Source organism: Streptopelia decaocto (genome assembly GCF_964273445.1).
Source record: "Streptopelia decaocto genome assembly, chromosome: 1".
NCBI classification, from domain to species: domain Eukaryota; kingdom Metazoa; phylum Chordata; class Aves; order Columbiformes; family Columbidae; genus Streptopelia; species Streptopelia decaocto.
The window spans coordinates 61,792,697-61,804,892 of NC_138663.1; the positions used below are offsets into that span (position 1 = coordinate 61,792,697).

General features: G+C 43.9%; 1 protein-coding gene across 7 annotated transcripts in view; it reads left to right on the forward strand.

The window, feature by feature from the left end:
• DENND2A (DENN domain containing 2A) overlaps positions 1-12,196 on the forward strand; it is a 65,573-nt gene that overhangs the window by 38,097 nt on the left and 15,280 nt on the right. For all 7 annotated transcript variants that reach the window (XM_082045487.1, XM_082045491.1, XM_082045492.1 and 4 more), the window contains 8 exons: positions 1,232-1,429; positions 3,480-3,573; positions 4,862-4,912; positions 7,893-8,080; positions 8,781-8,890; positions 9,085-9,154; positions 9,812-9,889; positions 10,376-10,516. In XM_082045487.1, coding sequence (XP_081901613.1) covers positions 1,232-1,429; positions 3,480-3,573; positions 4,862-4,912; positions 7,893-8,080; positions 8,781-8,890; positions 9,085-9,154; positions 9,812-9,889; positions 10,376-10,516 — 930 coding nt within the window. The remainder of the gene's footprint in view (positions 1-1,231; positions 1,430-3,479; positions 3,574-4,861; positions 4,913-7,892; positions 8,081-8,780; positions 8,891-9,084; positions 9,155-9,811; positions 9,890-10,375; positions 10,517-12,196) is intronic.

Below are 12,196 nucleotides of genomic sequence, written 5' to 3' on the forward strand. Positions count from 1 at the left end.
AGCTGAACAGGAGTAATTATGTTACACCACAGTGCTTTGACATCTACAAGCCATGATCTGCATCAGTCAGAAAAGAAGTACTGCAGCTCTCTTGGCTGCAGCTGCAGCACAAACTGCGCTGAAGAGCCTGCCCAGACTAGAGACCGATGGGGAATGGGTTTGGACAGAATTTCAGTAGTAGCTTATATCACTGGTGCAGGATGAGATTTTTCAGTGCGAAGGCTCTTCCCAGCCTCATTTTAACATGTGACTTCTCTGTGGGTGGTGAGCATTTCTGTGAGTTGAGTATCTTCTGCCAAACCATCCAGAGACACCTGAGCTAACCCGAATGAATTAATTGGTCTGGCTAATAACTCTGCTGAGTGTCTTTTGATGGAGCCAGACCATTCTGCTGCCTTGGCTACAGGGCTGCTGTGACTTTTTCAGAATTAGCTTGGATACCTCTTCCCCCACATCATTTAGTGCCATGTAGCTACCTCCTCTGGGAGTGCAGATACAGTGCCCACCAAAGGTGCAACTTAACTTGGTTATAACTGCAGGAAAATTCTGTAGGAGGAGGCAAAACCAGTTCTTGTTGAGCATCTTTCTGGTGACAAGTGGTTTGCCCTTCTTTACCTGGAGCTGAGCTTTCTGCTTCTCTGATGGTGTTTTTGATCAGGGAATTTAGGAACTCTACTCTCTAGTTGAATATCTACTATTGTGGTCCCACTGAACTTGCTAATGAGCTTAGAAGGAAACCAGTCTCCATAATTGTCTGTCATGGCATTTCTTGTACCCTCTTCTGAAATATTTAGTCCTGTCTACTGTCAAAGGGACAGTGCTTTTTGTCTGGCCTCACTGCTTCTGTGTTCCTCCTGACTGGTTGCTCCTTATCCCAAATGCTTGTGGTTGGCTGGTTTGTTGGTCTCGTCCTGTTTACAGTCCCAGTCTCTGGATTACAAAAGTCCTCGGGAGATTGTTTTTCACATTGAAGTAAGGCTTCTTGGCCAACCCCTGAGATTGCATTCTGGTCTTGAATGAATATGGGATGATTAAATTGCTGGTCAAGATAGTCCTGGTCTAGCCTAGTGGGTTCCTTGCTTGTGCAGAAATCTGGAAATCAGCATTCTCAGCTCTGTTTTGCCAGCTGCACCCACCCCACTGGATTTACCACCATGATAACGTTAGCAGTGAAGCAAAGGTACGTGATGTGATGTGATGTGTTAATTTGTTCCTTCTCCTCCATTTCCAGTTGCTTTCCAAGCCCATTTTTTTCCGACAAAACTCAGAGCGGCGGAGTTTCAAACTGCCAGACATACGGAAGCTGAGCCGTGATGGGACTGGGTCACCATCCAAAATCAGCCCTCCCTCAACCCCCAGCAGTCCAGATGACACCTTCTTCTCCTTGGGAGACCCTCAGAATGGCAAGAGGAGAAGGAAGATTCCCAAGGTAAATCAAGGGCTTTCTATCTTTTGCTTGTCTTCTTCCAGGAATGAATGTGAGTATGAGAGAATGTTTTCTTTAGTTTCCAGCATGACATCCCTGCAACATAGCTGTTGTCCTGGCACTTGACTTGTGTTTAACCTCCCTTCTGCCTAAAGGAGCAGGCTGACAAACATCTCTGCAAGTTTTGAAGAAGTTATTTCTCGATCTGAGAAATCATGATTGTCAAGAGAGATAAAATAATAATAATTTTTAAAAAGGCATTTTAATTTTTGGATAAATGTTGAAGTTTGTCGGGAAAAAAACCCAGTATTTTTGCAAAGACAGACCCCATCATATTTCCTTCTTTGCTTCATGGGTATGAGAGTCAGAAATTGTCTGTATGCTGTGTTGTTGTTACCTCCTGGCAATCTGTTGGTTTTTACTAGGTCTGATTCATGGATTGGCTGTTTCTAATTCAAGGTAGGGTACAATTGTAGGTGAACAATGAAAATACTGATGTTTCAGTGGCAAAAGGAATTGTCTGTAATCATGAGCATTTTCTAGAGCAATGTTTCCTACCTCGTATTTGGGTAGAGCATGACTCTGTTTCAATTTTATTTTCTTTCAGACCTAGCAGGAAGTATATTCAGTCCAAATGAGGTTTGGCAACAGTCTATCTAATGAATGTCTCAAAAACACAGTTATAAAAACACAGTTGCTTATCCCAGTCTTTGCAGGACAAGCAGAGGCTACCAGGGACTGCCTGTGGTGATTTTTTTCTGAACCCACAATTTTCATTTGGGGAAAAAGAGATGTGTTTGTGCATCTTCTTTGTTTTTTGTTTGTCAGATCTATGTTAATGTTTGTGTATCTGATTTTGAATGGCTTCTCTGTATACCTCAGTTCTTCAGGAATGAGCCAAGGACTACAGATGCCTAGGGTTTTCTTTCCCAGTATGCCTACACATCTGTGCATGTGCTTGAGCTCCTTCTGTGTGCTCACACATACTTTTATGTCAGCTGAAGGGAAGATTACAAGTATATATTTACCAGGCAGTGCCACTGAGCAGTCTTGCAAGGGCAAGCTCAGAACTGGCATTTTCTGTGTCAATGGCAAGATCAACCTGAGACTTAAGCTGTGGTGGCTGGGTGGAGGCTGGACTTCCACATCAGAGCAGCCTGCTGCTCACGTAAATATTTGGATTCAGAGTTCCCTGACCAAGTGTGTGGTGGGCCTGTTTTATCTTGAGCCCTCAGAACATGGGTGCAGGGATCACAGACCTTCTGGAATAACTCTGAATGCTGTGGCCGTGCCCTGCTGTTCCTGCCTAGAACCTTGATAAGGGGGCAACTCTGCTCTAGAAGGCACAGGGAAGGCTGGCTTGGTCCTTCTGCAATTTTTCTCTTCTCCAGGGATGGATAGGGAGACCAGAGGCACTGAATGAGCCGCTAAGCCCAGCCATGCCCAACCCTGAAATGTCCTCTCTCCTGGTCAGCTGGGAGGCCAGGAATTAAAGGATTTACAAAGAAAACCACTAGTACAAAGTACTTCAGCATCATTGGCTCCCAGCCATCCCGATTTCATCAGCATTCCTTGTGTGATGTGTTTCCCTCATGCTTGGTATGAAGGCTCTCCTACACATCCCACAGCTCATCCTCCAGCCAATTTTCTGCTTTCAAACCTGCAGACCAGGACAGGTTCCCAAGGAACCCTCTGGTGCTCCCTGAAGCATGTGCCATCGTATGGAGAGGTGCAGGTGGACACCAGTGACCTCATATGGCTACACAGTGTGGAAGTGCCTTAAAGCCTGGCCTTTTTTCAGGGCTTGTTACCTTGGGCTCCTGCCATGCCAGTATGACTGAGTTGCTGCTGTACCAGAGTGAGCGTGGCCCTTGGCAGCACAGGTGCCTGTTGCTGTGCAAGGCAGATGATGGTAAATGTAAGTTCTGAGCCACCAAGTCAAGAGTTTCAGTATGGCCGGGGTTGGGAAACAGAACACTTTGCATGAAATTCTAACTTACTTTCTTGCCTGGGGAGGAAAATAACCTTGTTTGTTTGTGTGTTTGCTGAGCAGCTCGTGTTGAAAATCAATGCCATTTATGAGGCACGAAGGGGAAAGAAACGTGTGAAGAGACTATCACAGTCTACAGAGAGCAATTCAGGGAAAGGTAAAGGAACTTTGCATCATTGTACACACAAGACTTTTTGAGGACTTGTCTTTGAGTTTAGGCTGGCTTAGTGATTTATGTGATGTCTTCCAGTGCTTCTTCCAGTCCAGAGTGAGATTGAGTTGGGGCTTCCACTCTTTTTAGGAAGATAATAGCTGTTCCTCTGCCCAAAAGACGTTTGTTAAAATGGAACTTTTTTTTCTTGCTTCACTTTCATTCCATGGCTTTACATGATAACCCTATCGGTCACACCAAAAATGTCCCCCCTTTTTGATGTTTATTTCTGGAACAGGCTGGAAGCTTTGGAGAGGAATGTTCTGTCCAAAACCTCTGATTTGTTGAGATCAAAATATTTTGCGGGAATGTGTCACTTAAATGAACTGTCCAATGGAAGATAGTAGATTTTGAAACAGTCCTGGTTCCTTCAGCATTCCAATAAACAAATAGCCTCAGCTAGCAATCAGTTTCTAGACTTGACTGTAGGACCATCTCTATCATATCAAAATTGAGACTTTCAACCTCCCACTGTCAATTGACAACTTGCCAGAAGTGTTCAGGTACTCCAGAGCAATTATTTTTAAACATCTCTTCTCTGTAAAACTTGAAATTATGTCTTTCTAACGTAGTATTTTTTATATATTAAAAAAAAACCCTGTTTTTCAAAAAAAAAGGGACCACCAGCTCTATTTGTTTCCCACAATTACTTGTTGCTCTTTATCCTATTTTATATAGGATTTACACCCACAGGGTGGATGAGTGTGTTTATATGAACCTTCAGGGGATGCATCCCAGACTTGTCTCTACATCATTTTTTTATACCCACCTCTGAAGCATCTAAAGCAGCGTTGACAGAAACAGGCTATTGGACCATATAGACTGATTCGGTCTGGCAATTGTTTTTTTTGTTTGTTTGCTTGTTTTTATCCCTTAACCTGAAAACTACTGCATATTAATCAGTATTTTGCTTCAGTGTTGTGCTTATACAGATTTGGATAAAACTCTGCTCTGGCATTTTATTCTTGACGCAACTCTTCTGGCTGTGCAAAATTGATTTTTTTTTTTAATTATTATTATTATTATTTTTAATTCTCTGAATGAATGAGAAGATACCACGGTTAGTAAGCTAAATGCCTGTGGGTATGTGCGCCCTTGAAAAGAGCAAGGCCCTTGGGATCTGTGCTCTCTTCACCCTGAAGTTGCCAGGCCTGGTTTTCTCATGCCAGTGATAAGAAGCACACAGTTATAAACAGGCTTTACTTACTTTGTCTTCTCCTTTCTTTTTTCCTAGTTACAGATGAAAACAGTGAATCAGACAGTGATACTGAAGAGAAGCTGAAAGGTAAGGCAAGTGTGTGAAGAGAGCAAATGGCTCCTGATAAACTCTGCTCCGAGATTCTGGGTCAAGATTGCTTCTGTATGTTCTGCCTTTGGAGAAAGAGCTTGTTTCCACTTGGAACACAGTGACAAAACAAAGATCTCAATACTGCAGAAGAAAATCCATGGGCAGAGGACTACAGAAGTCCAAAACAAACATCTATTCCAATTCCTACCAAAGCTCTCTGCACTGCCTTTCCTAGCAGAGGGTTTGGACACTGTGGAAATACAATGAGGTTTTTCTAAGGGCACAGTCACAAACATGTGACCAGGCTGACAGAGGCAGCACTGCATGGGACAGGGTGTTCAGAAAACATTTGCTAAGGGAGAAAACCCACCAGCCAGACCAGCTAGCTAGGAAAACAGCATTGCACTGTATGATCTATTGCTAGTTAAACTCTTCTGTGTTGGCTGAGTTGGGATAAGGTGCTGCATCACATGCTTCACTCCACTAGGGTGATATGGTATACTGGTCTCTATAATATGCTTCCGAACCTCCTTGTACTGGTAATTAACCCTGTGACATCCTGGTGGCATTACTATCTTTTGGGAATTTGTGGAAAATTGAAAGTCCTGGCAGGATTAGAATGCGAGATGGAAACTCCCTCATATTCCGAAGTTTCCTGACTCACATGCACACCTGATCTGGGTAATGGGTCAGTTCCCAAGCCAAAAAGACAGGCATAAGCAGCACGTGGGCTCTGTGTCAACCACAGTACATTGTGTTTAGCGCTGGTCGTCTTTACCCTCTTTCAGGTTTTTAGAACAGGAAGCTCAGTCTAAGTTCCCTCTTGTGAGCAAAGCTTCCCACACAAGAACTACTGTATGATCTTGCTCTCCTCTGCATTGGGAAATCTTTTATCTGCACTGCTGTGTTAGCAGATCAAGCTGAAAATCACTGACACCACCTACCTTTTGACAGGTTCTCACGCTAGCCTGGAGGCAGGGAAGGAGGATTTGTGCCCAGATTGAACAGAAATTACATTCACAACTGTCTTGAAATGTGATGTTGTGAAATGTAGTCCATGTTCAGATGTAGCTGAGAAAGACAGTGTGGATGTGGCCAGGAAGACTCAAACTCTTGTCTGTTACTGGTTGCCATAGTGAATCACAAGCATCATCCGGTGTTTCTCTGTAAGATCTATACAACTGCAGTTAGGTACTGTCTATAGAGGAGATGATGAAGATCATGTGAAGTCACCTCAGATCCAACAGCACTGGACTCTGAACAATACCCAGATCCATATCTGGATCTGTGTGACTGTGCAAGTCTACATAACTGAGAACAGGAGCTGTGGCACCTGCTGTTTGCTCTAGCTACACCTGTATTTTGCTTTATGCCTTGTTGAACTGTCGGCTTCCCTATTTTTAAAGAAGAAAGTGAGATAATTCAGCAGGTCTCTTTTATCTAGGACTTTTGATTTTGTGTGTTTTACTTAACAGGCCAAACACACCAGCCAGTTACCTCTGCCTAGCAAGTCACTGTACTTCATCTGAGACACAGTAAATCATCAGGCGACAATCATCAGGCTGTATGTCAGAGCCATAAGTGCTGACTCTTGGGAAGGAAAAATTTTCAAAGACAAACCCTGCCATAATGACCACAGTACAATCCTGGTATCTTTAGTAGGTTGCACAGAATATAAACAACTCAGAGCTTGAGCGAGCTTTTCAGAAGCACTCAGCATTGCTGTGACACTGCTCCTTTTGAAGTCCCTGGTAAAACAGAAACCACTTCTGAAAGCTTTTGAAGAATTACAGCCTTAGAGCAAACAGCATACTAGGTGTTGAGAGAAGGGAGTCTAAGGCAACTTTCCAGGGCTTTAACTGCCTGGGGATTGTTACACTCTCTGCATTAAGAGGCACTTCAAGATTGCTTTAAATTATGTTGTCTGGAGTAGTCCATGAGTGGCACAACTTTACCAGACAAAAGGCCAAGAGTCTGTCCTGAAGTATATTAGTTTCTTTTAGGAAGTGCTGTCTCCCAAGCAGACATCTTACGTATTTGGAGTTCCTGCAGCATCCCTGTGGTTGTTGTTTCTGTCAAAATGTTGTATTGCCACCCACATTCACAAAAAACAGAGTTCTGAGAATGTGCTATAGTCTCTGCTTGTAGTTAATTCTTTCTTTTGTAGTAGGGGTAAGGGAGACATCATGGAGATTTAATTTGGGATGTGACTGTAAAACAAAGCAGGGGGGTGGTCTTAGAAAATCTGGTCTCTTCTCAGCAGGCAGCTTTTCATTACTTTCCATACTGGAATGTTTATTGTCCCACAGCTCATGTGTGTTGCAGTTACAGCTTGCTAGGCAGTTTTTCTTGTTTTCCCATTGTCTTGGGTGAACTTGTAGAAACATGGTGCTCAGAGATTAGTTTTTGGCACAGGAAGGACTGGCATGAGCCAGCCTTTTTCATTTGCACCTCTTTTCACGTATTTTTGTTGTTGGCCTATAGCCCAGCCTGCCTTACTGAAGCTGGGAGTCCCCAGTGTTACTCAGCCAGTGGAGCCTTAGCCTGACCCAAGTGCTGGTCTTGTAAAACCATGGGGATTGCTACTCACAGCCTGTTCTGAACAAAGGTGATCAATCACATAACTGTGCTGGCTTTGAAAGATGCAGAAATGAGTGTTAGGATGAACGCCCAGACATTATCTGTTACACCATGTCCCATATGGATCTCAGTTTGGGTTGTCTTCAGCTGTAAAAGCCATCCATGTAATCCTTCTGCTGCCAAAGCTCTTCAGGGTGATGGCGCTCACAAGATTACGTCTCATCTCTGTCAGTACTTTTAGTGCAGCTTCCAAATGGTTCCCACCTCTTACTCAGCCAGTGACGAAGTGAATGCAGTGAGGTGGTTTTGAGTTTATTCTTAAGTCTCTGCAAAGCGCTGTTGATGCTCTGTGCACAGAGCTAGACAAAGCCACAATCTCTAATCTTTTTCCTCGTAGCTCACAGCCAGCGCCTGGTACATGTGAAATCTCGCCTGAAGCAAACCCCACGGTACCAAACCTTGGAACGGGACTTGATCGAATATCAAGAGAGGCAGCTATTTGAGTACTTCGTCGTGGTGTCACTGCACAAGAAGCAGGCTGGGGCTGCCTACGTCCCTGAGGTCACCCAGCAGTTCCCGTTGAAGGTGTGGTGCCTGTTGGGAAGGTCTGGTTGACATGTCTTACATTATGTGGGGCACTTCCACAGCTGGAGAAGCCACAGCTTCTCTGTGGACCGCATGTTATATCAGTAACATCTCTGCTATGTCAGTGTTCAGTGAGACTGAAGATAGAGGGTCTGCGGTCACCCGCTGAGAAATGTCACATTGAAAGAGCAGCTGATTTACATCTTCTGCTGCCCATGGCTGTGACTTTTATGTAGCTGTTACCTCTCTCCCCCCTTTCTCTGTAAAGAAAACTGACACTTGGGAGAAGACGTGTTCTTAAAGGGAAGGCACAGCTTTCACTGATATTCTAGCTCAAAATGGGGAACAAGGAATGGAAGAAGCACAGAGCCAGTGTGACAGCATGTTTGTAAATGGGATTGTAACCAAAGGTCCTCTCAAACTTGAATTCTCTGACTGCTTGCTGCAAGGTGTGTTCCAGATTAAAGGCACAATATAGCAGGGGTAGGTGCTGCAGATGCAGAGCTTGGTGGAATTGGGGACACAGAGTTACTTTAACATATCTAAAGATTAGGTGAGCCAGAATCATAGAAATTTTAATATCTTCCAGGCAGAAGCTTAGCCTCTGTCATCACCTCTTCATTTGTCACAAGAAAAATATTTGAAGTCATTCCATCCCCACATGACTAATTGGAAACATTCCTTCTCTCTGTTCTCCTAGCTTGAGCGCTCGTTCAAATTCATGCGCGAGGCAGAAGACCAGTTGAAAGCTATTCCCCAGTTTTGCTTCCCTGATGCAAAGGACTGGGCCCCTATCCATCAGTTTGCCAGGTAAGTACTGGATTTTGTATCCTGACTCACGAGAAACAGACTTCTATATCAAGATCGTTAAATATGAGAGCTATTATGGTAGGAAATCAGGAAGAGCCCTGAGATGGGTGTATTGGAAACACAAAAATATTGTGGGTTTATTTGGTTTGTATATCAGAGACTTCTAATGTGGGTGATGGTTTCTCTTTCTGCAGTGAGACATTCTCATTTGTCCTGACGGGGGAAGATGGAAGCAGGCGATTTGGATACTGTAGGAGGCTGCTGGTATTTATCCCTGTTTGTTTTTTTTTTTTCTTTTCCTAGAGATGCAGCCTTCTGTGGGGTTGGTTTTACTAGCACCCATTCTGGAAAGTGGAAAGCTGCTGCTCTTGTCTTTCAGTATGTAAAGAAAGAATGACAGCAGAGCAGCTTTGCTCCCCTCTGCTCTGCTTAGTGCCAAAGTCCCTCTCTGAGTACCATCCACTACTCCAGGCGTAGCTCTTTTACCTTTTCCTTATACCAGCACTTAACATTATGTCCATGAACTGTTGTTTCACCACTAAGCTGAAGACTGGGTTTGTCTCCCTTAGGTTTAGATAGTTACTAAGGTTTAGATAGTTACTAAACAGTAACCAGCTGTGCTGGTCCTCTAGGCTCAGAGTTGTCTGTGTAGAGCAGTCTGCCCTGCCTTAGTCTTAGTCTTTTGGCTTTGGAAGGCTGGGATTGTACTGTGGATGTGCCCATTTCTCCCCACTGTTTCTAGTGTGCCAGGGTTTGAGCCAGACTTAAGGTATTGTCATCAGGAGCATGCTGTCAAATGTCTGGCAGTTTCTGAGCCAGCAGTGTGCTGCAGAACTAAGAGACCAATCTATCTTTGCAGTAGTTATAACTCTGACATTTTCTTGGTGTTTGTTGTATGTGTATTTGCCTTTGTCTTGAAAGCCCAGTGGAAAAGGGAAGCGTCTCCCAGAAGTTTACTGCATTGTGAGTCGCCTTGGATGCTTCAATCTGTTCTCTAAGGTAAGCAGGGAAAGAGAGGGAATTTGTTCTGTAGGCAAAGAGGGACCTGAGAGTGAAGTTAAGACCAGAAGAATGGGGATCAGGGAAGCTGATGGTTGATGAAAGTGCCTGAAATGGTCTTGGCAAGGCAACTACATGCTGATTACCTAGCAAAAACTAGCAAAAACACAGTTAAAAGGAAAACTAGATTGTCAGCTGTTGCCTTCTTCATAAGCACTGAGAGATTAAAAGGTGGAGTCCTGACTCCAAGGAGTGGTGGGGAGTTTGCAAATTATAATTTTTCCAGTGACCTCACTGAAGCTGGGTTTCTCTTGCTGAAGGAAATTAAGTGTCTTCAACAGTACCTTTTAGCTTCTTCCTTACGACTCAAGGCTCCATGTCAGTTCTGGGTTAAGGAGAGAATGTAGATGTTGGTGCATTTAATTCCTGGTGTTACCTCCCTCCTCCTGATTTACATGTTTTTGTGCCTTCATGCCTTCATTTCAGATCTTGGATGAGGTTGAGAAGAGACGGGGCATTTCCCCAGCCTTGGTGCAGCCTCTCATGAGGAGTGTCATGGAGGCACCTTTCCCAGCTTTGGGCCGGACAATTACAGTCAAGAACTTCTTGCCAGGCTCGGGAACAGAGGTAAAGACACCACCCTAGAGAGAGGGACACTTAAGCCAGCAAATGGTGCAGGACGGGTGACTGCAAGTTGGGACTGGGACATAGCACTGGGAATCTTCAAGGACAGATTGTTTGGCAGCTGTGGGGTGGCAGAAGCTAAGGAGTAAAGTAAGAGATCCAGAAGAGGTGGCATGGAGACTTTTCCAGTGACCATAGAAAAGGAAATAATGTGGTAAAGATGAAGGTGTGCTAATATGGCAAAATGAAGTGGGGCATTGGCCTTGAGACCAAGTGACACAGGCTGATGATCCTTGTGCTGCATAGCATGTGACCATGGATCTGCTCAAGGCCCCCTCACATAACTTCCTGAAGACAGGATTCACAGCATGTGCTCCAGCATCCTTCATACAGAAACACCATACAGAACACCAGGGCGGTGTTGCAGCCTTTCAGAATGGCATTTTCACAGCATGGACATGAGGGTGCGCTTTGCGTCTCCCATTGTGTGATGTGAGGACAGTGGGAGGGTTTTAAGAGTGCAGAGTTTTAGGAGGTAGCACTGAAGGGCTGTAGGAGAGTGGAGGGAGCCAAACTGAGTGTAGTCTTGTTGGGCATGGTATGCCTTGAATGTGAGAGAGACTGAAGTGAGCAGGTTGATAGAGGTTGTTTCTGAGGGCTTTCAGCATAGTGCTGTATGATGACATTCTCCTCAACCAAACTGAAAATGATCCAAACTAAATAAAATTACTGCAGAGCACATGCGTAACTGGTTAAAAATCTGCACTTGAGGAGCAGAGTCACAATGGTGTGCTGTGAGAATGATTTGGCTGTTTTGTTTCTAGGATCCTTAATGTTCATTAATTGTCTGGTTGATGGCATAAACCCCACGTTTACACAATGGGTAGATGACAGCACTGGGATGGGTTGCAGGCACTTTGGGGAGTAAGGGATTAAAATTCAAAATGACCTTGCTAAATTGAAGGGTTAGTCTGAGATTCAATACGGACAAGAGCAAAATGCTGGGAAGAAGAAATGAGTAGTCTAATAGGACACGAAAGTAACTAAGTGAGCAATGGTGTTTCAGAAAAGGGCCCTGGTGGTATAGCAGGCCGTGAAGAGAGCAGAAGCAACTGATGGTGACATTTAGACAAACTCCTGCATTGTGAAAGAAAGTGAAGGGATAAACAATAAATAAAAGCAAACTCTCTGCTTTCCAGCATTGGTGGAAAACTATTTAGAGTATCATTTTCCAAAAAATGCAAGCACTAGGAGAAAGCCCCAGAAGAGTAGTTCTGCTTATTAGGTGGTTTAGAAAATACAGGCAAAGTTTGAGAAAATTGTTTGCTTAATATAGAAAACAAAGGACAAAGGAGGACATGTGATAGTAACCTTCCAATATATGAGAAGTTTCCTGCAGAGAGGAAGATGACCGATTGCTGTGAGTGTATACTGACAGTAAGACATCAAGCAGTTGAAGTAATTTGCCACTGAGATGTTTCAGCTGCAGACCTAGTGTTGGTCAGGATAGTTCAGAACTAGAGTAATTTTCTCATGAGATTTATGAACTATCTGGTGTTGGAGGCTTTCAGGAACATTTTAGATAAGTTTCTGTCTATGATAAGGAGTATGAAGTGCTAAGGTGCTATGACCGGAATTATTTAAGTAGACATGAGAAAAGGAAAATGTCCACAGGCTGCTATT